The 27,851-nt window shown below is 44.0% G+C and overlaps 1 protein-coding gene across 1 annotated transcript in view; it reads left to right on the top strand.

The window, feature by feature from the left end:
* The first annotated feature begins 4,885 nt into the window (after positions 1 to 4,885).
* The window catches only part of NPHP4 (nephrocystin 4), a 159,787-nt gene continuing 136,821 nt past the window's right edge, over positions 4,886 to 27,851 (top strand). The window contains exons 1-3 of the mRNA XM_075839481.1: positions 4,886 to 5,062; positions 12,830 to 12,996; positions 25,266 to 25,418. Of these exons, the coding sequence (XP_075695596.1) occupies positions 5,029 to 5,062; positions 12,830 to 12,996; positions 25,266 to 25,418 (354 nt within the window). The 5' untranslated portion in view covers positions 4,886 to 5,028. The remainder of the gene's footprint in view (positions 5,063 to 12,829; positions 12,997 to 25,265; positions 25,419 to 27,851) is intronic.

Here is a 27,851-nt window from a genome sequence, read left to right on the forward strand (position 1 = left end):
TGAGGAGCAGTCTGAGAGAGAGAGAGGGAAAGCATGAGGAGCAGTCTATGAGAGAGAGAGAGGGAAAGCATGAGGAGCAGTCTATTAGAGAGAGAGAGAGAGAGAGAGCATGAGGAGCAGTCTATGAGAGAGAGTGTGAGCATGAGGAGCAGTCTATGAGAAGGAGCATGAGGAGCAGTCTACGAGGGAGAGAGGGGCATGAGGAGCAGTCTATGAGAGAGAGAGAGGGTATAAGGAGCAGTCTATGAGAGAGAGAGGGTATAAGGAGCAGTCTATGAGAGAGAGGGTATAAGGAGCAGTCTATGAGAGAGAGAGAGTATGAGGAGCAGTCTATGAGAGAGAGAGAGAGGGTATGAGGAGCAGTCTATGAGAGAGAGAGGGTATAAGGAGCAGTCTATGAGAGAGAGAGAGGGTATGAGGAGCAGTCTATGAGAGAGAGAGAGGGTATGAGGAGCAGTCTATGAGAGAGAGAGAGTATGAGGAGCAGTCTATGAGAGAGAGAGAGAGAGGGTATGAGGAGCAGTCTATGAGAGAGAGAGAGGGTATGAGGAGCAGTCTATGAGAGAGAGAGAGGGTATGAGGAGCAGTCTATGAGAGAGAGAGAGAGTATGAGGAGCAGTCTATGAGAGAGAGAGAGGGTATGAGGAGCAGTGTGAGAGGAGGTTTGGAGAGCTGTCTGTGGGGGCAGTCTCTCACTGTGGGCACTATCTGTAGGGTGATGCTCTGCAGATGATGGGGCAGCAGTCTGCAGTGTTGTGTCTGTCAGGGCCCCCGACCCTCCTGCACTAGTTTTGATTTTGTTTGTTTTTTACAGTCATGAAAAAACTCATTTTTGTTTTCTTTTTTGTTTGTTGATAGAAGAAATGTGACTTCATGACCAGAAGACTCCAATCAAATGTCACGTTTCTAATTGTGTATAAATGTTTATGGCAGCGGGTCATGTTTGGGCTGTTTTCTGTATATTGATGTGTCCAAAATCTAAATGAAAGAAATTAACTAACCCCACCATTTATAGGGTAACTAAACGTTCAACAAACTTCTGACATGTCAGAAGTTTTGATTGGTGGGGGTCCGAGCACTGAGACCCCCACCAATCGCTAAAACGAAGCTGCAGAAGTGCTGGTGTGAGCGCTGAGCCGCTTTGTTTCTGTTTGGCTCCTTCCAGAAAGCCCATGTATCGGAGTACAACTTTCTATTGAGCCCGTACACCGCTACATTGATTTCCGAAAAAAGCCAAACAGAAACAAAGCGGATCAGCGCTCACACCAGCGCTTCTGAAGCTTCGTTTTAGCGATCGGTGGGGATCTCAGTGCTCGGACCCCCACCAATCAAAACTTCTGACATGTCACTATGACGTGTCAGAAGTTTGATTGTTTAGTTACCCTTTAACTCAAGTTCTCTCTTCCATTTGAACTTCAATATAAAATTAATTCTTGGAGAATTGTCTTTTTGCTGTTTAGAGAAATCTTTGCTAGATAACAAAAGAATTGACTCAACGCGAATAAAGTCTGTACTGAGGGAAAGCAGAGGACTCCAGACCACCCCGTCTACACCCTCCAATACAGAAGAGGATCAAGGAGAGAGGACTACTAAAATAAAACCCTACATCATGAATTGATAGAAAATATTGCAATGCCAAGAAATATTCTGAATGTTATGTATTTTGTTTTGAAAATATTCTACTGATGTAGTAAAAGCTGTATATAAACCCCCTCATATTGTATGGAAGAAGTGTCATAATAAGACACTTCTTCTGTGAAACCTTTTCTTCAGAAAATAAATATGAATCAATCTGGAGCAACTGTTTGACGTTGAATCTTCCAAAAAATGAATATATACATATATACAGGGTAGTCCCAGCACCGTTTATTACCAATCCACAGCATAGTTTCACTGGGACCCCCACCGATCAGGAGAAGCCCCCTGCTCCTCCTCACTGCACCCCTCACAGTCAGGAGTGGAGTTTGAATGGAGCGGTGGTGGAGCAGGCATCTATGGGACTGACGGAAACACTGGGGAGGAACAGGTGGGGGGGCCCTGTTCTATTGATCGATGGGGGTCCCAGCGGTGGAGCGTTCAGGGATCAGACTTTTATCACCTGTCCTGCGGAGACAGTAGGTGATAAATGTTGATTCTGTAAATACCCCTTTAACGACCACCAATATGTGTTGTCAAGGCAGCTGTTAACTCCTATAACCCGACGTATGCAAAGAGTGTATTTTTGGCACACATTAGGGGAGTATGTGCTGACACCTTTTTTTCCAGCTCAGTACAGAGGCATATTGCGTAGCTACGTTTTACACCTGTGCATTCGTTTATTTTTTTTACAGATTTTTTTTATTTAATTTTTTATTTTATAGGGAGATTTTAAGTTTAGAGGTTTATGTTTTAACTACAATGTACTGGCATATAGCTATATGCCAGTAAATAAGCCTAACAACACGAAAAATGGTCATAACGCCCTGGGGTCTTCAATGGACCCTGGGCTGTCTGTACATATAAGGTATGTCCCTCGGATTCCCTGTGACGTGATCAAAGTGGGTTTCCCCCTTACTCTTTTCCTTTAAATGCCGCATTCAGCTTTTAACGCTGCATTCAAAGGGTTAATGGCGGCGATCAGAGTTTTTTTTGTCGTTCGAGCGGGGCTGTGGCTGTATATTACGGTTGTTGCCCCACTCCTGATCACAGGGGCACACTTGTTACATTCAGGGCCCATGTGCACATATGGTATGTCCGATTCTGCCAGAGCTGCATTCAGAATTCTGCTGCATGTCACTGGGAACATTTGACAAGCTGTCAGACACATCCCTAACATCTTAGCGGAGCTCATATAATGCAGTATAGGGATAGATAAGGCCGGGTTCCCATATATCCAGCGTAGTTTCTCTCCGACTTGGCGCAGGAACACTGGAGGGAAACTGATGCCAGAAATGATCTAATGCTTTCCTATAGGAGCAGTTCTAGAATCAGTTGCATCCGTTATAACGCGGCCTACAAGGGAAAACGCAGAATTTTAAAAGGGGGGGGGGGGGTCCAAACACTCTTCCAATCAAGTTATTTTCGCCACGCTCCCGCTACCTTCTGATTTCTACGCTATAAATATTGGTCCGCATGTATCCACCAGACTAACACTTTATATTACAAGCTTTATTAAAAAAAAAAAAAAAAAAAAAAGGACCAGGGTAGTGGATATGTGCTGACCACTACTGGTAGTGTAAAAACAAGTGTAGATGGTGCCACACTCAGTGCCCCCAATGTTTCCTGTATATAGTTCTACAGAGTCTCTTGTAGACAGTGCCACACACTGCTCGATGTAGAAAATGTCACAATGCTAATACAGATAGTGCCACACACTGCCCCATGTATATAGTACCACACACTGCCCCTATATATTGTGCCACACACTGCCCCTTTATATAGTGCCACACACTGCCCTCTGTATATAGAGCCACACACTTCCCATGTAGATAGTGCCACACACTGCCCCCTGTATATAGAGCCACACACTGCCCATGTAGATAGTGCCACACAGCCTTTTGTATATAGTGCCACACACTGCCCATGTAGATAGTGACACACACTGCCCCCGGTAGATAGTGCCACACACTGCCCATGTAGATAGTGCCACACATTGCCCCCTGTATATAGTGCCACACACTGCCCTCTGTATATAGTGCTATACACTACCCATGTAGATAGTGCCACATACATCCCATGTAGATAGTGCCTCCAGTAAATAGTGCCACACACTGCTCTGTTTAGATAATGCCACAGTGCTTATGTAGATAGTGCCACACACTGCCCATGTAAATAGTGCCACAGGGCCCTTTTAGGTAGTGCCGCACTTTTAAACAAGCACTCACCTGTCCCTGTACCCGGCACTGTCCTCTAGAGTGTTACAGAGCTGGTCTCCTTTGACCAGGCCTGCAGGCTCCAGGGGAACGGCACATCACAAGAAAAGCGCCTAAAGGCGGCAAAGGGAAGCAATGGTTCACAAAATGTCATCAATTGCGTCTGACAGACTATAAGCAACTAGCCGGATGCAACTAATATATGTGAACCCACCATAAGTCCAGTACATGTGGTGCACTTAATGCAGTGGCCATACATTATAATAATAGGGAACAGGATTTCTGTACTGAAAAATAGTCGTGGCACGCTAAACCGCAATACGTTTTTCCATAAAAGAAGTAAGCGGCTGAGCCAACCAGGAATACAAAGATTTCAGCTCTGAAGCCAGACGAATTGTGGATCAGTACAATTACTTTTTAAAAAAAAAAAAATTGTGTGTATTAACTAAATGTAAAGTGTAAAATAGTGTCCGACAATCAAAAGAAATTGTGGAGAAGTTTCACGTGAAATTTACAATGGAGGTGGATAATCGCTGAAAATCCACAAGTTGCAGTGTCAGGTATGACTACAATTCCCAGAATCCCAAAGCAAAATAATGAACGGAGGAGATTCATGGGAAATGTAGTTGAAGCTACATCTTGCTCGCTGCAGGTATTTAGCGATCTACAATAACTACATTTCCCAGAATCTCTGGTAATAGCAAGAAATGCAAAAGCTTCATGGGAAATGTAGTTTCAGATTCCTCTGGTACGCGGCAAGTTTCCGAAGCCCCAGCTACCTGGTTCCTTGTTTATGTTATTACCCCCTCTACCACGTTATCTATATAAAGATATCATGTATTTCTGTTTCCCGCCTCCATGGGGTTTATTTTTGCGGTTAAAAGCGGCCATATAAGGCGTTTCAGACGGAGATTTTCGTCACCATGGTAACAGACGCTGGCTGGTGGACGAAACCATTCAATCATTTTATAGGGGGGAGTTTATAATTAGATGTGACTAAAACGGTTGCTTTCTATTTTGCTTGCTTTACAGACGCAGATATTATATAAGTGTAGGTTACAACAGGAAAACAAGTCACTGATATATAATACGAGGCAGTTTGGCGAAAGACATATGTCTGAATGATCGGAATACCCCCCCATAATAAGACGTTAGTTAAGTTCAAACGTATACTTACATGAAAGATGGCTGCTTGGAGCTGAAGAGCGGAGGTGAATAATATGTTTTTGTCTTGGGGGGAAATGGCTGGGGGGCTCCATAGTGAAGGGACGTGGCTGTGGTGGTCCCGTTGTGAGGGTATTACGGGGGAGGCTGGAACTTGTAGTGCTACAGAGAGATAGACAGCACTCTATAGAGGATAATCTAATCTATCTATCTATCTATCTATCTATCTATCTATCTATCTATCTATCTATCTATCTATCTATCTATCTATCTATCTATCTATCTATCTATCTATCTATCATAGCAAGGTATTGGATGCTGATGAGAAATGTACAGATGGAGCAGAGTTTGTTGCACTGACTATATTTTGGCATGCATGGGCTCGTACCATATAAGAAATAATACCGTAACGGCGGGTTTATGGGTGAACACATTATTGCGGTGCATTTAATAAATTTTTTGCATTTTTTTCGAAAATGCCATAGAATCCAAGAAAGGTATAAATGTTCCGCGCTGCGCCATAATCGCCATGTGTGATCCCGGGCTTGTAGAGTAATGCTCAATGGGGTTTCCTCTGCAATTTTCTACATTTGTAGTTGGTTAGCCTGGAGTGTTAGGCCTTGTTCACACAGCGCATATTTGCTGCATGTTTTGCATGCGTTTTCTAGGCCAAAACCAGGAATTAAACAGAAGAAATATATAAACAAAGGCCTTATAGGTCTCCTGTCCTTGATTCAATTCTGGTTTTGGGTTAAAAAAAAAATGCATTCAAAATCTGCACTGTGTGAACAAGGCCTGACACTTCAATCACATAGGGTCCAATAGTGAAGATGTTGATGAGGATAAAAATCCGCACCCCAATAAACAATTGCACTATAAAAAAACTGCAAACGCACCTCCAGCACCGGCCCATGAACAGTGCACTTCTGGCTGCTGCTGTAAAATACGAAACCCACAATGAAATGTCCCATGTGACCCCGGCCTAAGGCCTCATGCACACAAACGTATTTTTTTCTTCCCGTAAATACTGGTCCTTTGTCACACGTATTCCACCAGTATTTACGGACCCGTTTTCTCTGCACTAATCGGCAGCCCCTTCTCTCAATCAGTGCTGGACAGAGAGAAGGGGCAGTCCTTTTGAGCAGAGTTTCTGCAGCGATTGAAAGTAAAAGAAGTTCATATGTCCGTTGCCTTGGTGACGCGTCCCTCTCTTGACATCCAGTCCGACCTCCCTGGATGACGTGGCAGTCCATGTGACCGCTGCAGCCTGTGATTGGCCTGTGATTGGCTGCAGCGGTCACATGGGCTGAAACGTTATGTCAGGAGGCCGGACTGGAGGAAGAAGCAGGGAGTTCTGGGTAAGTATTAACTTTTTTTTGTTACGTTTTTTTTAAGTAACTTTAGACATCTATATTGTGAGCCCCGCGCATGGTACTCACTGTCCAGGGTGCTGAAAGAGTTACTGCCGATCAGTGCAGCCCCTTCTCTCTGTCCCGCACTGATTGTTTAACTCTTTCAGCACCCTGGACAGTGACTATCTCCTGACGTCGCCTAGCAACGCTCCCATAATTACGGGTGCACACACGTAGCCACCTGTAATTGCGAGAGCCCCATAGACTACTATGGGCTGCCCGTGCCGTAATTACGGCCTGAAATATGACATGTTCTATATTTTTCAATGGGCCGGGCACCTTCCCATAAGCAAACGGGAAGGTACCCGTGGCCAATAGAAGTCTATGGGCCTGTAATTAAGGCCGTTTTTACGTTCGTGTGCATGGGGCCTAAGGGTCTATTCACACACAGCAGATTTGCTGCAGACATTTCTGCAACTGTTCCATTCATCTGAATGAGGCTTGCAGAAATCCATGCACCTACTGCAGATACAAACTCATTCACACGTATGGAACTGAGTTTTCTGCAACAAATCTGCACTGTGTGAATAGACCGTTTAGGCTTCGTTCACATCATGGGTTTCCGTCTGAGTTTTCCGTCAGGGGAACGCAGGAACAGAATCCAAACTGAAACAAACAGAAACCACAGGTTTTTGTTTGCATCACCATCGATTACAATGGTGACGGATCCGGTGCAAAGGGTTTCCGTTGTGTAAGGGTTCTGTTGTTTTGACGGAATGATTAGCGCAGTTGACTACGGTATTGATTCCGTCAAAACAACGGAGCCCTTACACAACGGAAACCATTTGCACCGGATCCGTCACCATTGTAATCGATGGTGATGCAAACAAAAACCTGTGGTTTCCTCTTGTTTCAGTTTGGATTCCGTTCTTTTGTTCCCCTGACGAAAAGGTCCGACGGAAACCCATGAACGGAGTCCCGACGCAGATGTGAACGAAGCCTAAGATGCATTTACCTGTACTGAGTATTTGTAGCTATTTTTATTTCTTGTAAATGAGTGAAACAAATTGACGGAAATCTTAACCCATCATTTTAGGATTTTTTCTTCCTTTCGATTGCAGGGGGTATTAGAAGTGCTGGTGGCCATATAAATACATGTCAGAAACCCTTTTATGGTGGTTAACGGTGTGGACAAGTCCATGGAGATTGTCCCCCACCTGCGGCCTCCTCTATTACTTAGCCCAGGCCTAGACACATTCAAGCCGAGAACCAGTGGGATATGCCATAAATGTCTGATAAATGCGGGTCACGTCTATATGAACCGCACCTATCTGCAGAACGAGCGGCCGCCACATCCAGACGGAGAATGAATGGAGAGGTGATCGTGAGCTGGGACACGCATCTATCACACATTCATGGCAAATCCCCTGGATAAGCCATGAATGTCAAATTTGTGAATACCCCTTTAAGGCTTTGACACTTCCGTCAGTGGCTCAGTTCGGAGCACTTATCCGCATTACCGTGAGATTTGACGGGCAGAATAGCGCTGTGTGTTAACAGGGTCTGTCAGGCGTTGTTGATTGATCCGGAAATTCGCCGTCGTTTCTTTTATAAACAGAAACCACAATGCAAGTTTGGCCACATGCACGCGTTGCGAAATCTGACGCATCAAAACCGCAGGTAATTCCCGAGGCAAAATCAGCACCTAATAGTTTTTTTTTAAGTGCGTTTTTTATGTTGTGATAAAGATTTTTTGTGTGTTTTTTAAAAAAAAACAAAAACTAGACCGGTACAATTCGCAGGCGGTAACGCAAGATAAATTGACGTGCTGCAGATTTAAAAATACGCATCGCAGGTAAATTTCCGTGCAGAAAAAATCTGCAACACGTAGATGAGATTTCTGGTACTGCATTACGTTGGGGATTTGCCGCACGGAAATACAGGCGGTAAATCCGAACGTGACACGCATCATGTGCATTTGGCGTTAAGGTGTATTCAGATGGTGCGGTCAAATCACGGTGATTTATCCTGATTACTTCTAAACCACGGCATTTTACCTCTATTTCGCCTTAATAGCGCACCGTCAGAATATACCTTTACACTGGCTCACAGGTGAAGCGGAGCAGTTGCCCACTGCAAAATCCCCAAAAAATAAAACCAAAAAAACACAATCTGATTGGTTGCTACGAGCAACTACTCCACTGTCCCTGTGCACCATTTTTAATCTCCCCATAGTTTTATACTGGAGTCTCTCCCACCGTATACATTGATGTCTGGATGTTGGCGGTCCGACTGATGGGGTTGCGCCCTCTTTGGCTTATTTTCTCCCCGACACAATGCCATTAATGCATATTGTGGGAACGTCTGACCTCCTTGCAGGCAGCACATAAAGACGGCTTCTGATCTTCTTGACACCGTTATACGGACATTGTTCTGGAGGTAAGAAAGTAGCGTTCTAACATTCTCCGTCATTCCGAAAGCATAAATACATTGATGTTTTGTTACAACGGTTAAGATTTTACCATGGAAAATCATTCTAATCGTTGCAAAACTCATCACCTTCATTGGTAAGTCCTACCCTTTAAAAAAAATGGTGCACGGTCGTATTTTGGATGGGGTATATGTTTAAAAGTTGCATCTAGTCCTGATCCTACCTCTGTGTGATGAACTTATGGCTTCTGGAAGTGGGGGAGCTGTGTGAGAACTCATCTGGTTGTCTTGTCCAGGAAGTGTTGTCATGTGTTCAGATGAGGCTCCCAAACATGGGCTTTCTGACTGGTGCACGGAAAAATCATGATAGGTTGTATCTTAGAAAGTTGAACACTCCCGAATTTCAGCCCATTGTGAGGAAAAATGGAGCAGTCATTTGAGGGCCGGGTGTTCGGGTTTTCATGTTCCGTATATCGTGGGGCATCATATTTTGCTTTTCAATACGTATGTCGCTTATTAGATTCTGGCCATATACTTCACATCACATTGTTCTCGGCAGGAATGTGGAAGAGTGGCCCCATAGCAAACGTCTAAATGGAGCCCACTCCTGGTGCTGGCACACAGCACCCCATCCTCCCGTCTCTATCCTGTAGATGACAGAGGTGCGCGCGTCCCTCAGGTCTGTTTCTCCCTTTTTTTCCGGCTATGTTCTAGTGCCTCTCGATCCCTGTTGATGTCGTCATAGACCTTACATGATAGATTTTGCTTCAGTGTGTCATTCAGGTAAAGGATTGTCCTGTCAGCAAAAACTCCTTCTGTACCCCTTGGCGCTGCAGCCATTTTTCGGTTCTTCATTTTCGTTTTTTCTTCTCTGCCTTTCAAAAGCCATAACTTTTTTATTTTTCCCTCTGCGTTTGAGTTTTTATGGCGCCAATTAATGTACCATATAATGTACTAGTAAACGGCAATTTTATTTTTGGTGGGGTGGAGTGGGAAAAAAACAGCGATTCCTGCAGTAAATCGACATGTTAACTATCATCTGCGGGTCAAAACGATTACGGCAAATTTGTCTAGTTTTTTTATGATTTGCTACTTTTATAATTAAAAAAAAAGCGGTAGGAGGACTTGTTATTTTGCAGGGTGAGATGTAGTTTTTATTGGTTAGATTTTGGTGCACATACAACTTTTTGATCCCTTTTTATTCCATTTTTGGGAGGATAGGTGGACAAAAAATAAACTAATCTGGCCTTTTTGTTTTTTATACGGCTTTCACTGTGCGGTATAAATATTGTTATATTTTAATAGTTTGGACTTTGACAAATACGGTGACAACAGTTATGTTTATTTCTTTATTTTTTGCATTACTTTAGGGAAAACGTTTTTTTTTTTTTTCGGCCCCCTAGGGGATTTGATCAAGCGATCGTTTGATCGCTGGTACAATAGACTGCAGTATATTGTGTTTTTTACCGGCTCCTAGTTAGCCCTGCTTCTGCCAGGGCTTAATAGGAGCACAAAGATGGCAGACCTGAAGGCCTTAATTAGGCCCCCAGGCTGCCATGACAACCATCAGCGCCCCACGATCACCTTATGGGGGGTCGATGGTGTCTCTTTTAAACGGCTTAGATGTCGCGGTCGCTATTGTCTAAGTTATCTTCGATCCAGGCCATGACATATAGTTACGTCATAGGTCATTAAGTGGTTAAAAGATGCACCGCCGCAATGGTCAGCTGATCACTGTGGTCAGGCCGTGTCCTCCAGAGCTGGAGACCCACTTTGCAGCAGGTCTCGGCTTAGGGTTATAGTGGGGGACCAAGAGCAGGGGATCCCCCTCCCCCATGACGTCCATGCTGCCCTATCAGGGGTTATCCTGATGTAAACACTTTCCAGTCGTTTATCTGACAGCGCGCGGCCTCACAGCGGTTTTTATTTTGCTCTTTTTTTTGTACAGTTGGACATTGTTGGTCCTCACCGGGGTCAATCGCGTCTTTGCAGCTTTGTAGTAATAGTCATTATATCTACGGTGACCAACTGTTCTCAAATCAATTCCAGGGGATTATGGGATTTAGTGATGTCATCAAAGTAAACAATAAAGATATTACTGCTGTTAACCAGCCGCAACGACAAAACGAAACGATGCCTCCTTGAAGACTCTGCTATATTAACCCTTTAGAGCTCAGAGAGACGCCGGAGTGATAATAGTCTCACAACCGCTTCGTTCCTACCCCACAATCCTCTATATATTGATATGGTATAAATATGGAACAAGAGGATATAAAATGGCAGGGATATACGCCGACGCTAGACCGCAATGTTGCGCTACTACACCTCACCTAATGGCAGATTGTGGCTGTGTTACAATCCACGAGATGCTGTGACCGCAACACTACAGCAGGATTTCTGCGCGACCGCATTGACGAGGTTTGAATTTCGCGATCTTCATGTCACGACTGTCACGTGACCTCAACTTCTTCCTGTGGGAGAAATCACAACATTACGGCCCCCTGCACACGTAGCGGATTTGTTGTGGATTTTTCTCAGCGTTTTCACAGCATAATCAGCGCGTATTGATGCGGATTTAACCCCTTAAGCCTCATGCACACGACCGTAGCCGTGTGCACGGCCCAGGATTACGGCACGGACGGCCGCCGAGTGTCATCCACGGGCCCTCCGCAATTCACGGACCGCGCACACATTAATTTTAATGAGCCCAGACCGCAAATGTGGCCCATAAAATGACTTGTCCTCTTGTTTTGCGTTTCCGGGCTCCCAGTCAATGCACGGACCATGGAAACCACGGTCGTGTGCATGGGCCCATAGAAATTAATGGGTCCGCAATTCATTCGCAATTTTGTGGATGAGTTGTGGACGCAAAAACACGTTCGTGTGCATGAGGCCTTATATATTGAAAATATCTGCAGCATGCAATGATTTCCGCGCGGAAAATGTTCAGCAGCATGTGAATGAGACTTTTCAAATCTCATCCACTTGCCTGCAACAGTCTACCAATCCCGCAAATTCGATGAAAAATCTGCTACATGTGCACAGAGGCCTACACAGTTGGAATTCTTATAATTATTGCGAACTGTCCGTGACTGCCCCCTCCCCCAACTTTGAGGCTACATGATGGTCATAGTAACCCACTATTTTACCATGATTGTTGCGTTATTCGGTGTCATGGTGCCCCTCGCCTTAGAAAAGAACCAGAACTAATTGGGCTTCATTAATGAAAACTGTCTAACATGAAACCAGGCCTTGTTGCCCATAGCAACCAATCACAGAGCAGCTTTCATTTTACCAGACGAGTTAAAGAAATGAAAGCCGAGCTCTGATTGGTTGCCATGGGAAACCAGGCCAGTTTTCATAAATCTCCCCCTTTGTGTATGAGATTGTGAAGTTTTGGTACCATGATGCTTTGCACCGGGGGACTGTTTTCAAACACGCTGCCCCCACATTTACGAAAGAGCGTTGTTGTGTTCGCCATGGTAGAACCGCACAGAGCAGCTTGTATGACTATAGATCTTAGTTTTGTTTTAGCCATTTTAGTGCATTTTTAGGTAATCGGCAGTAATATAAATCTATTCTAAGGTCGGTCACAGGATATATTCAGCCGCCATCATCTTATAGATGTAAATGTCTGGATCTATATGTGCCGCTTGTACAAAGCAAACAAATGGCTGCGAGGTCATTTGTTTTTAAACAAAAATATGAGGGCTTGAAAATTTTTCTTAAAGGGGAAGTTCACTTTAAAAAGGGTCACCAGGGTCCCTCATTGCCGAGGTTCATTTGCCTTAGGCCCCATGCACACCAACATATTTTTGCAGCCGCAATTCACCCGCAAATCTGGTTTCCACGGTCCGTGTATTGCACCGCAAAAAGATAGGACATGTCTTATTACGGCCGTATTTTGCGGCTCATAGAAATGAATGCACGCGGCCATGTGCACGGCCCGCGATTTGCCTATAGGTGTTGTCATTGAAATCTGAATTTTCATCAACTTGTTTTTCACATTCATTTTATTTTATATTTTTTAAGGTCCTCTTGAAAGAAAAAACGCAGAATACAAGATGACAAAGTGGGAGGCCATCTTTGCTCCAAACCGGGTTATACCACAGCACGTACAGAGATGGAAGCACAGCTCGGGGGACACGGTTGGCCTCCAAATTTTCCTTGGCACCTTGGAAGGGATCTCCAGTAGACAGGTGGGCTGCGTGCATGGCTGACGGATATTATCTACCTTATACTGTAGAATATATTCCCTGTGACAGGTCCATGATGTGGCAAAATCAGACCTTTCGTTCTCAGGGTTTCACTACGCCTCTTTTCTAAACCCCCATTTATTACCCCTCAGACCCACACGGCAGTTTCAGAGCGTCAATCGTGCAATGTGAACTGAGTTGCTAATCCATACAAAGAATACAGAAAATTATCCATTCACTGCTGAATAGACTAAAGATGTAGCAGAGCTGCATGACCGAGGAATCACGCTGCGTCCCCGGCACCTCAATCGTAAGTGCCACTCTGCTATTTGTGACGGCTCTAGCGCTCTCCTGATTTAAATGCTAGAGCCGTCATTTAGAGCAGAGGGGAAGGGCTGGCAGCATTCTGTGCAGAGCACTCAGTGGCACCTGCCATCGCAGCGCCAAGGACATCAAAACGTAGATTTCTCGGTCATATAACTTGTATGATCGACAGCAAAGATATCGTCACGCTGACCTCCCCGTCCTTCAGGGCGTCAATCTGCAAAACAGAGTCCCTTTAAAAAATCCAGACTTATTCACAACATTCATACAGTGCAAACACACAGACTCCCACCCAGTCCCTTGTTAACCCTTATTAAGAATAGTCGTCATATAATGTTAGCGTTCAATTCCCCGGGTTTTGTATCCAGTGAGACCAGATTCTGTCAAATTTCACAGGACATTTGCTGTTCGTATAAAGTATTTTATAAAAGGGAACACATTTTTATATTAAAGGGGCTCTCCGGGCATTTTATATTGATGGCCTATCTTTAGGATAGGTCATCAATATCAGATCGGTGGGGGTAAGACTCCTGGCACTCCCGCCGGTCAGCTAATTGATGGGGCCGCAGCGTTCGTCGCCGCAACCTCTTCAGTGTTTACCAGTGCCTGGGATTGCAGCTCAGTCCCATTCACTGCAATCCCGGGAACAGCAGCTACGGATGTGTATGGCGCTGTGCCTGTAAACTGGGAAAAGGCAGCGGTGACAAACTCCCTGCCCCATCAGATATTGATGATTTATACTAAGGATGGGCCATCAATATAAAATGCCAAGATAGCCCCTTTAAATGTAAGTGTTAGGCCTTATTCACACGGCCATATTACGCCTCAGTTTTGTACGGAGTTAAAATAGAGCTCCCATAGAGGTATATGGGGGCTTATTGTACCTCCCTTGGCCTCCAATTTCTTACCTACAGTGGTTTTTTTTTCTGCCATTTTCAAAAATCATGCTGCGCTCCATTGGGTGCTGTACTATGTGTTATTCTCCCCTAGAAACATTGTTTCTTGGGGGAAAATGGTATGGACAACCCCCTTCCTGCATGTCAGGTCCCTCCTTGTATTCAGCAGTTATCGGGGAAAGCTGCCAATATGCCCTCACTTAAAGGGGTTGTACAGGATTAGTAAAACATGGCAAATTTCCTACAGAAACAGCGCCACACCTGTCCCTGGGTTGTATCTGGAATTGCAGCTCACTTTAAAATAAATTTAGGATTACACAGTCCTTGAGTCAAGTTTTTCACAGTTTCTTATGTTATGTGTATATTTGTGGGGAATTGTGGGTGACTGTTGCTTTAAATATTAAAGCGCAGTTACGGTGCTGTGTGATGTGTTTTTATGTTTTACTAAAAAACCCCGGGAATGTGACCTCAACTAAACCCTACGCAGACTGGATGTGTTTTAGGCTCATAAATAAGTCAGCAATGATATTCATAAGAGGTCGGTAACTTAAAAAAGCAGCGTTGCTGTGTAACCTTGTGTCATCATCGTCATCATCGTCATCATCATCATCCAAGCCATTGCTGTATCCCCAGCCATTGAATGTAGATCTAGTCTACAGTACAGATAAGTCATTTACAGTAAAATTCTGAAAATCTGGCATCCTCGGGACCCAGAAGGTGCCGGATTATCAGAATTTCAAATGGAATCTGTCAGTAGGTCCCTATAACACCTGCAGATTTCTCTCCCTCTCCTGTTCTGGCAGCTCGGCCTAAAATCCACCAAGGGAGTGAAGGAGTCTCCCAAGTAGATGACCTGCAACAACCACAGTCATTGCTGGTGTGGTAGAGACAGTGGGGAATCTCAGGTGGCACTGTAAATGAGGGCACTGGTGGCATTATTGACGTTGATGGCAGTATTAATGTTGGCATTGTAAATAGCAGCACTGGTGGCATTATTAATTAGGGCACTCTGGTGGCATTATTATCGGAGGCACTGTGGTTGCTCTGTAAATGGGAGCGCTGTGGTGGTGTTATTAATAGGGGCACTGTGGTGGCATTGTTAATAGGGGCACTGTGGGGGCATTTTAAATACAGGCCCCTGGCATTGTTAATAGGGGCACTGTTGTGGCACTGTTAATAGGGGCCTCTGGCATTGTTAACAGGGGCACTGTGGTGGTATAGTTAATAGGGGCCTCTGGCAATGGTAATAGGGCTCCTGTGGTGGTATAGTTAATGGGGCACTGTGGTTGCACTGCAAATGGGAGCGCTGTGGTGGCATTGCTAAAAGGGGCACTGGTGGCATTATTATGGGAATGCTGTGATGGAGTAATTTTTCTGAAAATACTTTTATTTTTATCGCTGTAGATCTTCAGAACCTTCCATATTATTTCGCTAGATCTCTACTACTCCAAAGTTGCCTACCCTGCTCTAGGGCGTCCATCCGGCAGGTGGCATCAGTGTCTTCATTAGTCATATTGGACTCTATAGTTGGTGCCAGTTTTTCGGTGTGGCTTGTGTCCCATAGGAATGATGCAGGCAATGGCTGTGGACCATAAACATCCAGTTATAGAGTCTGTATCGTATAATATAACAGTGCACGCGTCCTAAACTGGAAAATGACGTCCAACCCACCAGATCACTTCAGTTCTATATATATATTAGAGTTCCTTTAATCTGCTATAGAATAATCCAGAAAATCTGCAGCACCAGAGGGGTTCCAGCTTCCAGTATAGCAGGTATACCGGGGCCTTCCTGGTACAAGGTTCCCTATAACACTACAGTCCGTGTCCCTACTCCCATCGGATACCGTCAGATCTCCAGAGCTGCAGCTGCACAGTGAGAGTTCTCCGTGCTGTCACCTGCTAAATTTCTCAGCATGAAGTCTATATCTGAAGTCGCTGCTGGTTAAGTGTCCCCATAACTTTATCACTCAGACCTGCGGGCGATGAAACGCTCTACAGAGAAGCTTTGAGGAACATAAGAGCCCGGGAATCATTGTCAGGCGGCACTTTCACGGCTGGAGCTCTGCACTTCTCTCCTGAATGGCGTTCACTGATCCCACATAACAATTATGCAGCGAGAAGTGACGGGAACGAACACTGCAATATTATATAACCGTCCGCTCTGCTTTTATACAATTTTCCAATATACTTTCTGTATCAATTCCTCATGGTTTCTTATATCTCTGCTTGCTGTCATTTAATAAGAACCTTCACTGTTTACACTCGGGATAACAATCTGTCCTGGTCATGTATTGCACACACAGGTGCAGGACTTGTTACAATTATATGAGCCCATCCTGTACCTCCCTGTGCCTATGGTTTTGCATGGAAGCAGACTATGAATCTGCAAAAAGAAGATTGCAGCCTGCCGCGTTGCATGCCGTATTACAGAGGCGTTCTGCCCTAGACGCAGTGCTTCGAGGGGAGAATATGGTGGCTCAAGGAAGCATGATACCACCACATACAGAGTGCCTAGATGTCCTTAATACAGAAACGTTTGTCGCCGTACAGGGTCTATACTACCCATGCAGTAGCTGCCCCTGCTGATGGGGGCGCCACAGATGGCCTGGTACCTGAAGCTCGTGATGACCATTATATTATTTGTATAGCAGTATTATTTAGACATTGTATATCACTGTTTTTAATTATTAGTATTACTTTATGTATGGTGGTGTTATTTGAACACTGTATATTGGTATTATTTGAGCACTGTATGGTGGTATGATTTGAGCACTGCGTGGTGCTATTATTTGAGCACTGTATGGTGGTATTATTTGAGCACTATATGGTGGTATTATTTAAGCACTGTATGGTGGTATTATTTGAGCACTGTATGGTGGTATTATTTGAGCACTGTATGGTGGTATTATTTGAGCACTGTATGGTGGTATTATTTGAGCACTGTATGGTGGTATTTAAGCACTGTATGGTGATATTATTTGAGCATTGTATGGTGGTATTATTTGATCACTGTATGGTGGTATTTAAGCACTGTATGGTGATATTATTTGAGCATTGTATGGTGGTATTATTTGAGCACTGTATGGTGGTATTATTTGAGCACTGTATGGTGGTGTTATTTGAGCATTGTATGGTGGTATTATTTGAGCACTATATGGTGGTATTATTTGAGCACTATGGTGGTATTATTTGAACACTGTATGGTGGTGTTATTTGAGCAGTGTATGGTGGTATTATTTAAGCACTGTATGGCGGTATTATTTGAGCACTGTATGGTGGTATTTAAGCACTGTATGGTGATATTATTTGAGCACTATATGGTGGTATTATTTGAGCACTGTATGGCGGTATTATTTGAGCACTGTATGGTGGTATTATTTGAGCATTGTATGGTGGTATTATTTGAGCATTGTATGGTGGTATTATTTGAGCACTGTATGGTGGTATTATTTGAGCACTGTATGGTGGTATTTAAGCACTGTATGGTGGTATTATTTGAGCACTGTATGGTGGTATTATTTGAGCATTGTATGGTGGTATTATTTGAACACTGTATGGTGGTATTATTTGAGCATTGTATGGTGGTATTATTTGGGCAGTGTATGGCGGTATTATTTGCGCACTGTATGGTGGTATTTAAGCACTGTATGGTGGTATTATTTGAGCACTGTATGGTGATATTATTTGAGCATTGTATGGTGGTATTATATGAGCACTGTATGGCGGTATTATTTGAGCACTGTATGGTGATATTATTTGAGCACTGTATGGTGATATTATTTGAGCATTGTATGGTGGTATTATATGAGCACTGTATGGCGGTATTATTTGAGCACTGTATGGTGATATTATTTGAGCATTGTATGGTGGTATTATTTGAGCACTGTATGGCGGTATTATTTGAGCACTATATGGTGGTATTATCTGAGCAGTGTATGGTGGTATTATTTAAGCACTGTATGGTGGTATTATTTGAGCACTGTATGGTGATATTATTTGAGCATTGTATGGCGGTATTATTTGAGCACTGTATGGCGGTATTTGAGCACTGTATGGTGGTATTATTTGAGCACTGTATTGTGGTATTATTTGAGCAGTGTATGGTGGTATTATATGAGCACTGTATGGTGATATTATTTGAGCAGTGTATTGTGATATTATTTGAGCACTATATGGTGGTATTATTTGAGCACTGTATGGCGGTATTATTTGAGCACTGTATGGTGGTATTATTTGAGCAGTGTATGGTGGTATTATATGAGCACTGTATGGCGGCATTATTTGAGCACTGTATGGTGATATTATTTGAGCAGTGTATGGTGATATTATTTGAGCACTATATGGTGGTATTATTTGAGCACTGTATGGCGGTATTATTTGAGCACTGTATGGTGGTATTATTTGAGCAGTGTATGGTGGTATTTGAGCACTATATGGTGGTAATATATGAGCACTCTATGGTGGTATTATTTGTGCACTGTATGGCAGTATTATTTGAGCAGTGTAAGGTGGTATTATTTGAGCACTGTATGGGGGTATTATTTGTGCACTGTACGGTGGTATTATTTGAGCACTGTATGGTGGTATTTAAGCACTGTATGGTGATATTATTTGAGCATTGTATGGTGGTATTATTTGAGCACTATATGGTGGTATTATTTGAGCACTGTATGGTGGTGTTATTTGAGCAGTGTATGGTGGTATTATTTAAGCACTGTATGGCGGTATTATTTGAGCACTGTATGGTGGTATTTAAGCACTGTATGGTGATATTATTTGAGCACTATATGGTGGTATTATTTGAGCACTGTATGGCGGTATTATTTGAGCACTGTATGGTGGTATTATTTGAGCATTGTATGGTGGTATTATTTGAGCACTGTATGGTGGTATTATTTGAGCATTGTATGGTGGTATTATTTGAGCACTGTATGGTGGTATTATTTGAGCACTGTATGGTGGTATTTAAGCACTGTATGGTGGTATTATTTGAGCACTGTATGGTGGTATTATTTGAGCACTGTATGGCGGTATTATTTGAGCACTGTATGGCGGTATTATTTGAGCACTGTATGGCGGTATTATTTGAGCACTGTATGGCGGTATTATTTGAGCACTGTATGGTGCTATTATTTGAGCACTGTATGGGGGTGGTTACTTAGGCATTATGTGACACTGCTGCTTAGGCACTATACAGTATATTATTTTTTCATAGTATGGCAGTGATGGTTGTGACACTGTATAGCATTATTATTGGGGGACCATAGAAATGCTATTTTGCCAGCATATGGCACTATTATATGGGCGCCATATGGTATGGCACTTATCATAAGGCACATAAAGTGGCTGTCTCATGTAGACAACCCCTTTTTGAAAAGAAGCCCATGTGGCGATCTACTCACACCGCGCGGATATCAGCTATTATCGCTGGGCGAAGTCATGGCTGATGCAGGGAAAAAGTAGGATTACATGCCGGGCATTCATGTAATGGAAGGACGAGTCCGATCCACCTGAGTCAGGGCTGCCTTCTGGAACATAGAAGGGGGTCCCATGATATCCATATGTCCTAATAGGTCATGTCCTGATGGGACAAACCCCTTTATTGGTATGGTGATGTGTACACTGAATGACCATACACCATATAGGGGTGTCCACAGGGCATTATGAATATTATTAATGGTGGGTGTATGTATATATTTGGTCTAGTTCTCATTCTATTCAGTTTACGTTTTGAGATGGTGGCTGGGCATTAGTCTCGGTGACATCTTGGCTCTGCATTGTTGGTAGACCGCTGTATACTATAAGATTATCTGGCGGTGATGTGCACATACACTTGACCTTGTCATATACATCTGGGCTCCTGCGTTTCGGAGTAAGGCTCATTAATGGCCTCCATTAATCCCGAATACGTTAGCGATGCATTTATGTATCATCAATTCTCAATACTAGAACACAATCCCTGGGCTTCTACGCCGGCAGGAAATATAACAAGTTTGTGATGCAAAGCTCCCCGGACAAATTAACAATCAAGTCTCTATGGCTCTTATCAAAGATTTATAGCGATCCTCGAGGAACGCGGACAGATTACAATAAATGAGCGCACTCCGTCCTCTAAGATCAGCGCCCAGATGCGAAATGATTTGCCGGTTTCGTTTTTATTTCCTGCCTTTCTGATACAACGTGGAGGGATATTTTGTCTGTCCCCCCCCCACCATGTTTCTTAACCCCTTCATGACCACCAGGCATTTTATGACTCTTTGTGAAAATAAAGCAAATTTTTACCTCTGGAAAGCTGCCATTATAAGGGGGAATATGTATATATACTGCATATTTATTATTATATCTTTTTCATTTTTATGTTTTCTCGGCATGACCGATCTGTATCCCATCAATAGAAGCCGAGTCCAGGCCACAGATCAAGGCAGATGTCAATTTGGCGATTTGTCATTTTAACTCGGACAACCCCTTTAAAGTCAAAATCCAGAACGGCCCCCTTCACAGATCAACCATTTTGTCGATTTAGAAAACATCCGTCTAAATTCCCTAATGTATGGCAACCTGGAAGGGATTTTGCGGGACTTTAAATTCGGCATCAGGGCAGGGGATGGAGTAAAATATTAAACTAGTAGATATTCAACCCTGAATTCCCCCCCCCCCCGCTCCAGCGCTAAGGTCCCGCTCTCCACGGCTCCGGTCCTGAACACTCCTGCAGCGGTCACATCCCGTTCATCGGTCACGTGCCGCTGCAGCCAATCACTGCCCTGCTGCAGCGGCACATGACTGATGAACGGCACGTGACAGGGCCTGGAGCGCTGGAGTGGGAGGCATTTCAGGGGTGAGTATCTGCCAGTTTATATTTTACTCCATCCCCTGCCCTGCTGCCGAGTCGAGTAGATTCTTCTTTTGCACTCTTAGAACTGTATATGTTCCACAGGACTTGGACACTTTGTATTTTACATCTGTAAAGTGTCTAGGGCCCTGTTCACATACGTTAGGGGCCTCCATGTCAGATTCTCTTGTTTTAGCCGGACAAAATAACACACAGCGCAATGTTTTCTGGAAAAATGACAGAAACCGTGACGGAACCCATTAAAGTGAATGGGTTCCAGAGGACACTGTTGGTTTCCGACATGCAACGGATCCGGCGCTTCTAGTATTCTCGTTGTTCTGCTCCTATGATGGAGTAGAACACGGAAGCCGGATCCTAGACGTGAACAATTGTCTTTTCTGCACGTAGCAGCCAGTCCGATTTTGGGTCAGTTCACATGATGCGTAAATACTGCAGATTTTCCACAACGGAATTCGTTAAAGAATACAGTAGCAACAAAGTGGATGAGAGAGAACAAATCTCATCCACACGCTGCGTAAATTGTGAGCGGAAAAATACGCTCAGAAATTGACCCGCGGTGCGGAATTTTATTACCCAGAAGTCTGTGTTTTTTCCTCCAGGCCGGCCTCCTGGGATGACGTTTCATCCTATGTGACCGCTGCAGCCAATCACAGACTGTAGCGGTGATCACATGGAATGAAACGTCATCCCAGGAGGCCGGCCTGCTAGCGTAAAGTCTTCCGCAGCGGACATTCCGGAGGGAAAAACTGCACCACAGTTTGGTGCGGCTTTTCGCCCGGAATTCCCTGCGGTTACGCAGCGTATCCGCCCCCCGTGCCTTTATATATTATATTTTCAATGCAGTATAGAAATACATTGCTGATCTCTGATTGGGTGCTGTGGACAATACCATGATCTTCTTGAGGATGGGGGGTAGACTTGTTCTTTTTAGTGAGTCCTTTTTTGTACATTTATGTAAGGGCCTGTTCACATCAGCGCTGGTTTCCGTTTATCTGATCTGTTCAACCTTTCCATCAGAGGAACAGATGAACGGAAACGGTCGCTCTTCTTTACATTATCATTGATTTCAATGGTATTTCATTTCTTTCAGTTGGAAATCAATGATAACGCAAACAAGAGCGATCGTTTCCGTTCGCTTTTCCAGTCTACAGGGCCCTACTGAACCTCCATATTCCTCCGGTTTCATATAAAGCCCTTTTTTTGTTAAATTCATATGCGGCATGCTCCAGCGGACGCCGTATTCTGGAGCACCATACAGCGGCACACTCGGTGCTTATGGCGCCATAGTATGTCTATAAGGTGATTTGTCTTTCTTCATTCCGGAAAAGCGGTGTGACAATCCATATAGAAGCTGCATTGGAGGCCTTATTGAATGTCGCTCTACTACTAAACATCTATAACTACCAAACAGGCCATCTTTTATACAGCACTATTTCTCCCAGTGGTATCTCCAATGAATTCTCTGACGTAGATGTGAACAGAAACGTACATTATTTTTTGACTTCCATTTTTTTATTCCTTTTTAAGGTCCTGTTCACACTGAGATTTTTTTACAGTGACGTTTGCCACTTTTTTCACAGCGTTTTTCGCCCACGGCCATTGAGCGCCGCAGGCAAAAACCCCACGAAAAACGCATTCTCTACCTCCCATTGTCATTGGGAGGTCAGAGACGTAAATGCCCGAAGATATGGCGTGTCGTTTCTTTTTCCCGCCAGCCGGTTTTACCAATGGGAGGCTTTTTCGGACGTTTTTTGACGCTTTTTTACCGACGCGGTTTCTGAGTCAAAAACATGTAAAAAAAAAACCCTATGTGAACGGGGCCTAACATTTGAATTATGTCTATGAAAAAGCTAAAAATAACTCACGGCCGCACAATACAAGATTTGCAGCCGGCTGAGTAGGTGGACAGTCATTTCATGGTATCACTTAGAAGGAGAAGAGATTCTGCTGCTCAGATTCTATTGATTTATTGCCGGGCATCGTGTTCAATGATGTCAGCGACTTTGCAGCTGTCTGCGGAGAGCGGAGCGCGCACCTTGTGCCCTTGGAACTTGCTGCTTCAGCTCCGACTCATCAGTTGCTCTGTCTCGTCTATGGCACCTACGTCTATACTGCACCTGCCTCTGTGTACTGCGCCCCGGCCCCCTCTGCCTTATACTGATACAGCATTTTAAGACCTTTTTTGGGGGTTCTCACTAGGGCTGGGCGATTTTGCCCAAAAATAAAATCTAGATATATATATATTTATTTTTTTTTGACACTAGGGGCGTTTTTCGATTTGAATCTCTATTTTTTTTTTTTTTTAATTTCTTTCCATTTATTTAACAGTAATATCAAGAGATAATTGAATAAATTATTTTCTTTATATAAATAACTTTTAAACATATATTGCTATAATTGTACGTAACTTCACCACTATTAACCTCTGCCAATACTTTATCAGAAATACTATTGGAAAAATGTCTATCTAATTGATTATAACTTCTGTGTTCCCCGGCAGGGAACAGGTTAACAGAATCTATAATCGATGATGCGCTGCGTGCACGAACATCCCCCTCTGCCCGTCACCCCCTCAGCCGGTCCCCGACATTGCAGATGAGAGCAGTGTAAATTGCAGCAGGGCCCGGCAGAGAGCGCCGAGCGGGCGCTCTGGGGTGAGATTACATTATCGGGTCTGAAGTGTGAGCAGGACCCTGTCAGTACCGGCCCCACCATCGAGTGTTACATAAATGACACTAAGGCCGGATTTAACGTGATTGGACCGTGAAAAACAGTCCGTGTGTCAGCCGGCCCTACCCCGGTACATGTGGACGGGACTCCTGGCATCAGACATGGCTGCAGTCACATAACAGTGAAAAAACTGATCAATTATCAGTTTTTCATGTCCATTTTGCATCGGTGTCTCCACATGGATTTCTTTTGTGAGGGTTTTTTTTGTCCCAATCCCCTAAAAACATCACAGTGCCCATGTAAATAGTGCCGCAATGTCCCTGTAGGTAGTGCCACAGCGCCCACATATACTGACATAGTGCCACCCCCCATATAGTGCCACACACCCTTGCAGATATCACCCCTGCTTACAGATGGCATCCCCACCACCCCATGTAGATCGCACCCCCACTTGTAGATCGCAACCCCACCCCTCCCTTGTAGATCGCAGCATCACCACCCCCCTTGTGGAACGCACCACCCCTCCTAGTGGATTGCAGCACCCCCCCCCTTGTGAATCACAGCACCCCCTCCTTGTGGATCACAGCACCACCCCTTGTGGATCACAGCACCCCCCCCTTGTAGATCGCACCCCCACCCCTCCCTTGTAGATCACACCCCCACTTGTAGATCGCACCCCCACCCCTCCCTTGTAGATTGCAGCACCACCCCCTCTTGTAGTTTGCAGCACCAAACCCCTCCCTTGTAGATCAAACCCCCACATGTAGATCGCACACTCCATCCTTCTTGAAGATAGCGCCACTGTAGCTGCCACTAGGAGCTGAATCGCGGGCCAGAGGTTGCCGACGCTCTGACCGGGGATGTATGTGCAGTACCATAACAGGCGAAAAATGTTTACAGACCGTTATTTATGGTCGGAGGAGGAGTCTCGGAGCGGGGATAACTTTTGACAGCAGCGGGTTGAGAAGAGTTTAATAGGTGAAATGCTGGTGACAGGTTCCCTTTAGACTGGGTTCACACGAGCACATTATGTCCGTAATGGACGGATGTATTTCGGCCGCAAGTCCCGGACCGAACACACTGCAGGGAGCCGGACTCCTAGCATCATAGTTATGTACGACGCTAGGAGTCCCTGCCTCTCCGTGGAACTACTGTCCCGTACTGAAAACATGATTACAGTACGGGACAGTTGTCCCGCAGAGAGGCAGGGACTCCTAGCATCGTACATAACTATGATGCTAGGAGCCCGGCTCCCTGCACTGTGTTCGGTCCGGGACTTGCGGCCGAAATACGTCCGGCAATTACGGACCGAACATGCTCGTGTGAATCCAGCCTTAATGTCTGTAGTAAGATAGAAAGAAACGTCTACATACACAACATTTAGTTGTTTGCAGTTTTTGTCCCATATTTGGGGTCGGTGGCGTTTTTATCGGATGTGCACGGCTCCTTTATACTGTATTACAGTAGCGAGTTCTAGTACAGGGCATATATATATATATACTGGACTTATTTTGTGTTTCTATTTAATAGGGGTCTTCAGATGGAACCTCAGAGGCGCAGTATCAGCTCCGACTTTCACTATTTGATATCACCTACCACCATTTCTTCGGAAGGACATGGAAAAGTTTGGTAAAACCATTGAAAACAGTCACGGGTCAAACATCCAAAGTTTTCTTTAATGAGGTAAGGGACAGAGATGTAACGGAAAACTTCTGGGCTCCAATAAAAAAATCTATGTAACAGGGCGCTCAACTACAATATGTCCCATATCTTACTGGTCTCCTCCGCAAAAAAAACAAACAAAAATACCCTAATCCTAAACTTCTGCATCGATACTGACTGCCCGGTGTATGAATATGTATTGGGTGGACGTGCCCTTTAATGAGTGTCCTGCCTAATGTAATAATACTGACGCGTTTCTCACATTAAAGCATCGCCACTCTTTTCTTTCCTACAATGAATGTCAGTGAAATCTCAGCCTCAAGCAAGAAAATGCCACATTTCCGACCAATCCGTACGACTAGTGTAATGTAACGTGTGTAGACAGACACCGCTTCCCCCAATAATAGAAGCTGATCGCCAAGTGTTGAGGAAACCAAACCTGTACCAATCATCTGATCGCCCAGACGACTTCTTTTTAAAAAAAGAGTTGGTCAATCCTTTTAAATCTCGGTGGGTATAAATTGTAAGCGTATCCCTTGTACAGATCCTAAATAGGTGTCCTATAATGAGATACAATGCATGTTCTGCACTTATATAATCGCCTCGTGATGTGCCATTATTACATGGCAGCATATATCTCGCCACCGAGCAAAAGGGATGCAGGAGTTCTTTTCTCTAGAGAAACTGGACTATTGATCCTCGGACTTCTCTATTGTTAATGATGCCAGGTATAAAATCTGAGGGCATCATAGTCCCCTACTTGGCATAATTCTGCCTCAGCACATCTGAAGTAGTGACTTTGAGGGAGATTAGTTTTCTGATCAAAACTTTCCATTTTCGAGTGTAAATTTTATTTAAAGTAAATCTCTACCATTTTATAGTGTACTTACTAGATTGAACTATGTAAAAGTTGAATAACTGTGTACATACATTACATTACTTGTCTTATACTGATCCCGACTTACATCCTGTATTATACTCCAGAGCTGCACTCACTATTCTGCTGGTGGAGTCACTGTGTACATACATTACATTACTTATCCTGTACTGATCCCGACTTACATCCTGTATTATACGCCAGAGCTGCACTCACTATTCTGCTGGTGGAGTCACTGTGTACATACATTACATTACTTATCCTGTACTGATCCTGAGTTACATCCTGTATTATACTCCAGAGCTGCAATCACTATTCTGCTGGTGGAGTCACAGTGTACACACATTACTTATCCTGTACTGATCCTGAGTTACATCCCGTATTATACTCCAGATCTGCACTCACTATTCTGCTGGTGGAATCACTGTGTACATACATTACATTACTTATCCTGTACTGATCCGGAGTTATATCCTGTATTATACTCCAGAGCTGCACTCACTATTCAGCTGGTAGAGTCACTGTGTACATACATACATTACTTATCCTGTACTGATCATGAGTTACATCCTGTATTATACTCCAGAGCTGCACTCACTATTCTGCTGGTGGAGTCGCTGTGTACATACATTACATTACTTATCCTGTACTGATCCTGAGTTACAGCCTGTATTATACTCCAGAGCTTCACTCACTATTCTGCTGGTGGAGTCACTGTGTGCATACATTACATTACTTATCCTGTACTAATCCTGAGTTACATCCTGTATTATACTCCAGAGCTGCACTCACTATTCTGCTGGTGGAGTCACTGCATACATACATTACATTACTTATCCTGTACTGAGCCTGAGTTACATCCTGTAATATACTTCAGAGCTGCACTCGCTATTCTGCTGGTGGAATCACTGTGTACAATACATTACTTATCCTGTACTGATCCTGAGTTACAGCCTGTATTATACTCCAGAGCTGCACTCACTATTCTGCTGGTGGAGTCACTGTGTGCATACATTACATTACTTATCCTGTACTGATCCGGAGTTATATCCTGTATTATACTCCAGAGCTGCACTCACTATTCAGCTGGTGGAGTCGCTGTGTACATACATTACATTACTTATCCTGTACTGATCCTGAGTTACAGCCTGTATTATACTCCAGAGCTTCACTCACTATTCTGCTGGTGGAGTCACTGTGTGCATACATTACATTACTTATCCTGTACTAATCCTGAGTTACATCCTGTATTATACTCCAGAGCTGCACTCACTATTCTGCTGGTGGAGTCACTGCATACATACATTACATTACTTATCCTGTACTGAGCCTGAGTTACATCCTGTAATATACTTCAGAGCTGCACTCGCTATTCTGCTGGTGGAATCACTGTGTACATACATTACTTATCCTGTACTGATCCTGAGTTACATCCTGTATTATACTTCAGAGCTGCACTCGCTATTCTGCTGGTGGAGTCACTGTATACATACATTACATTACTTATCCTGTACTGAGCCTGAGTTACATCCTGTAATATACTTCAGAGCTACAAACACTATTCGGCTGGTGGAGTC

The sequence above is a fragment of the Rhinoderma darwinii genome, chromosome 10, assembly GCF_050947455.1.
Source record: "Rhinoderma darwinii isolate aRhiDar2 chromosome 10, aRhiDar2.hap1, whole genome shotgun sequence".
NCBI classification, from domain to species: Eukaryota; Metazoa; Chordata; class Amphibia; order Anura; family Rhinodermatidae; genus Rhinoderma; species Rhinoderma darwinii.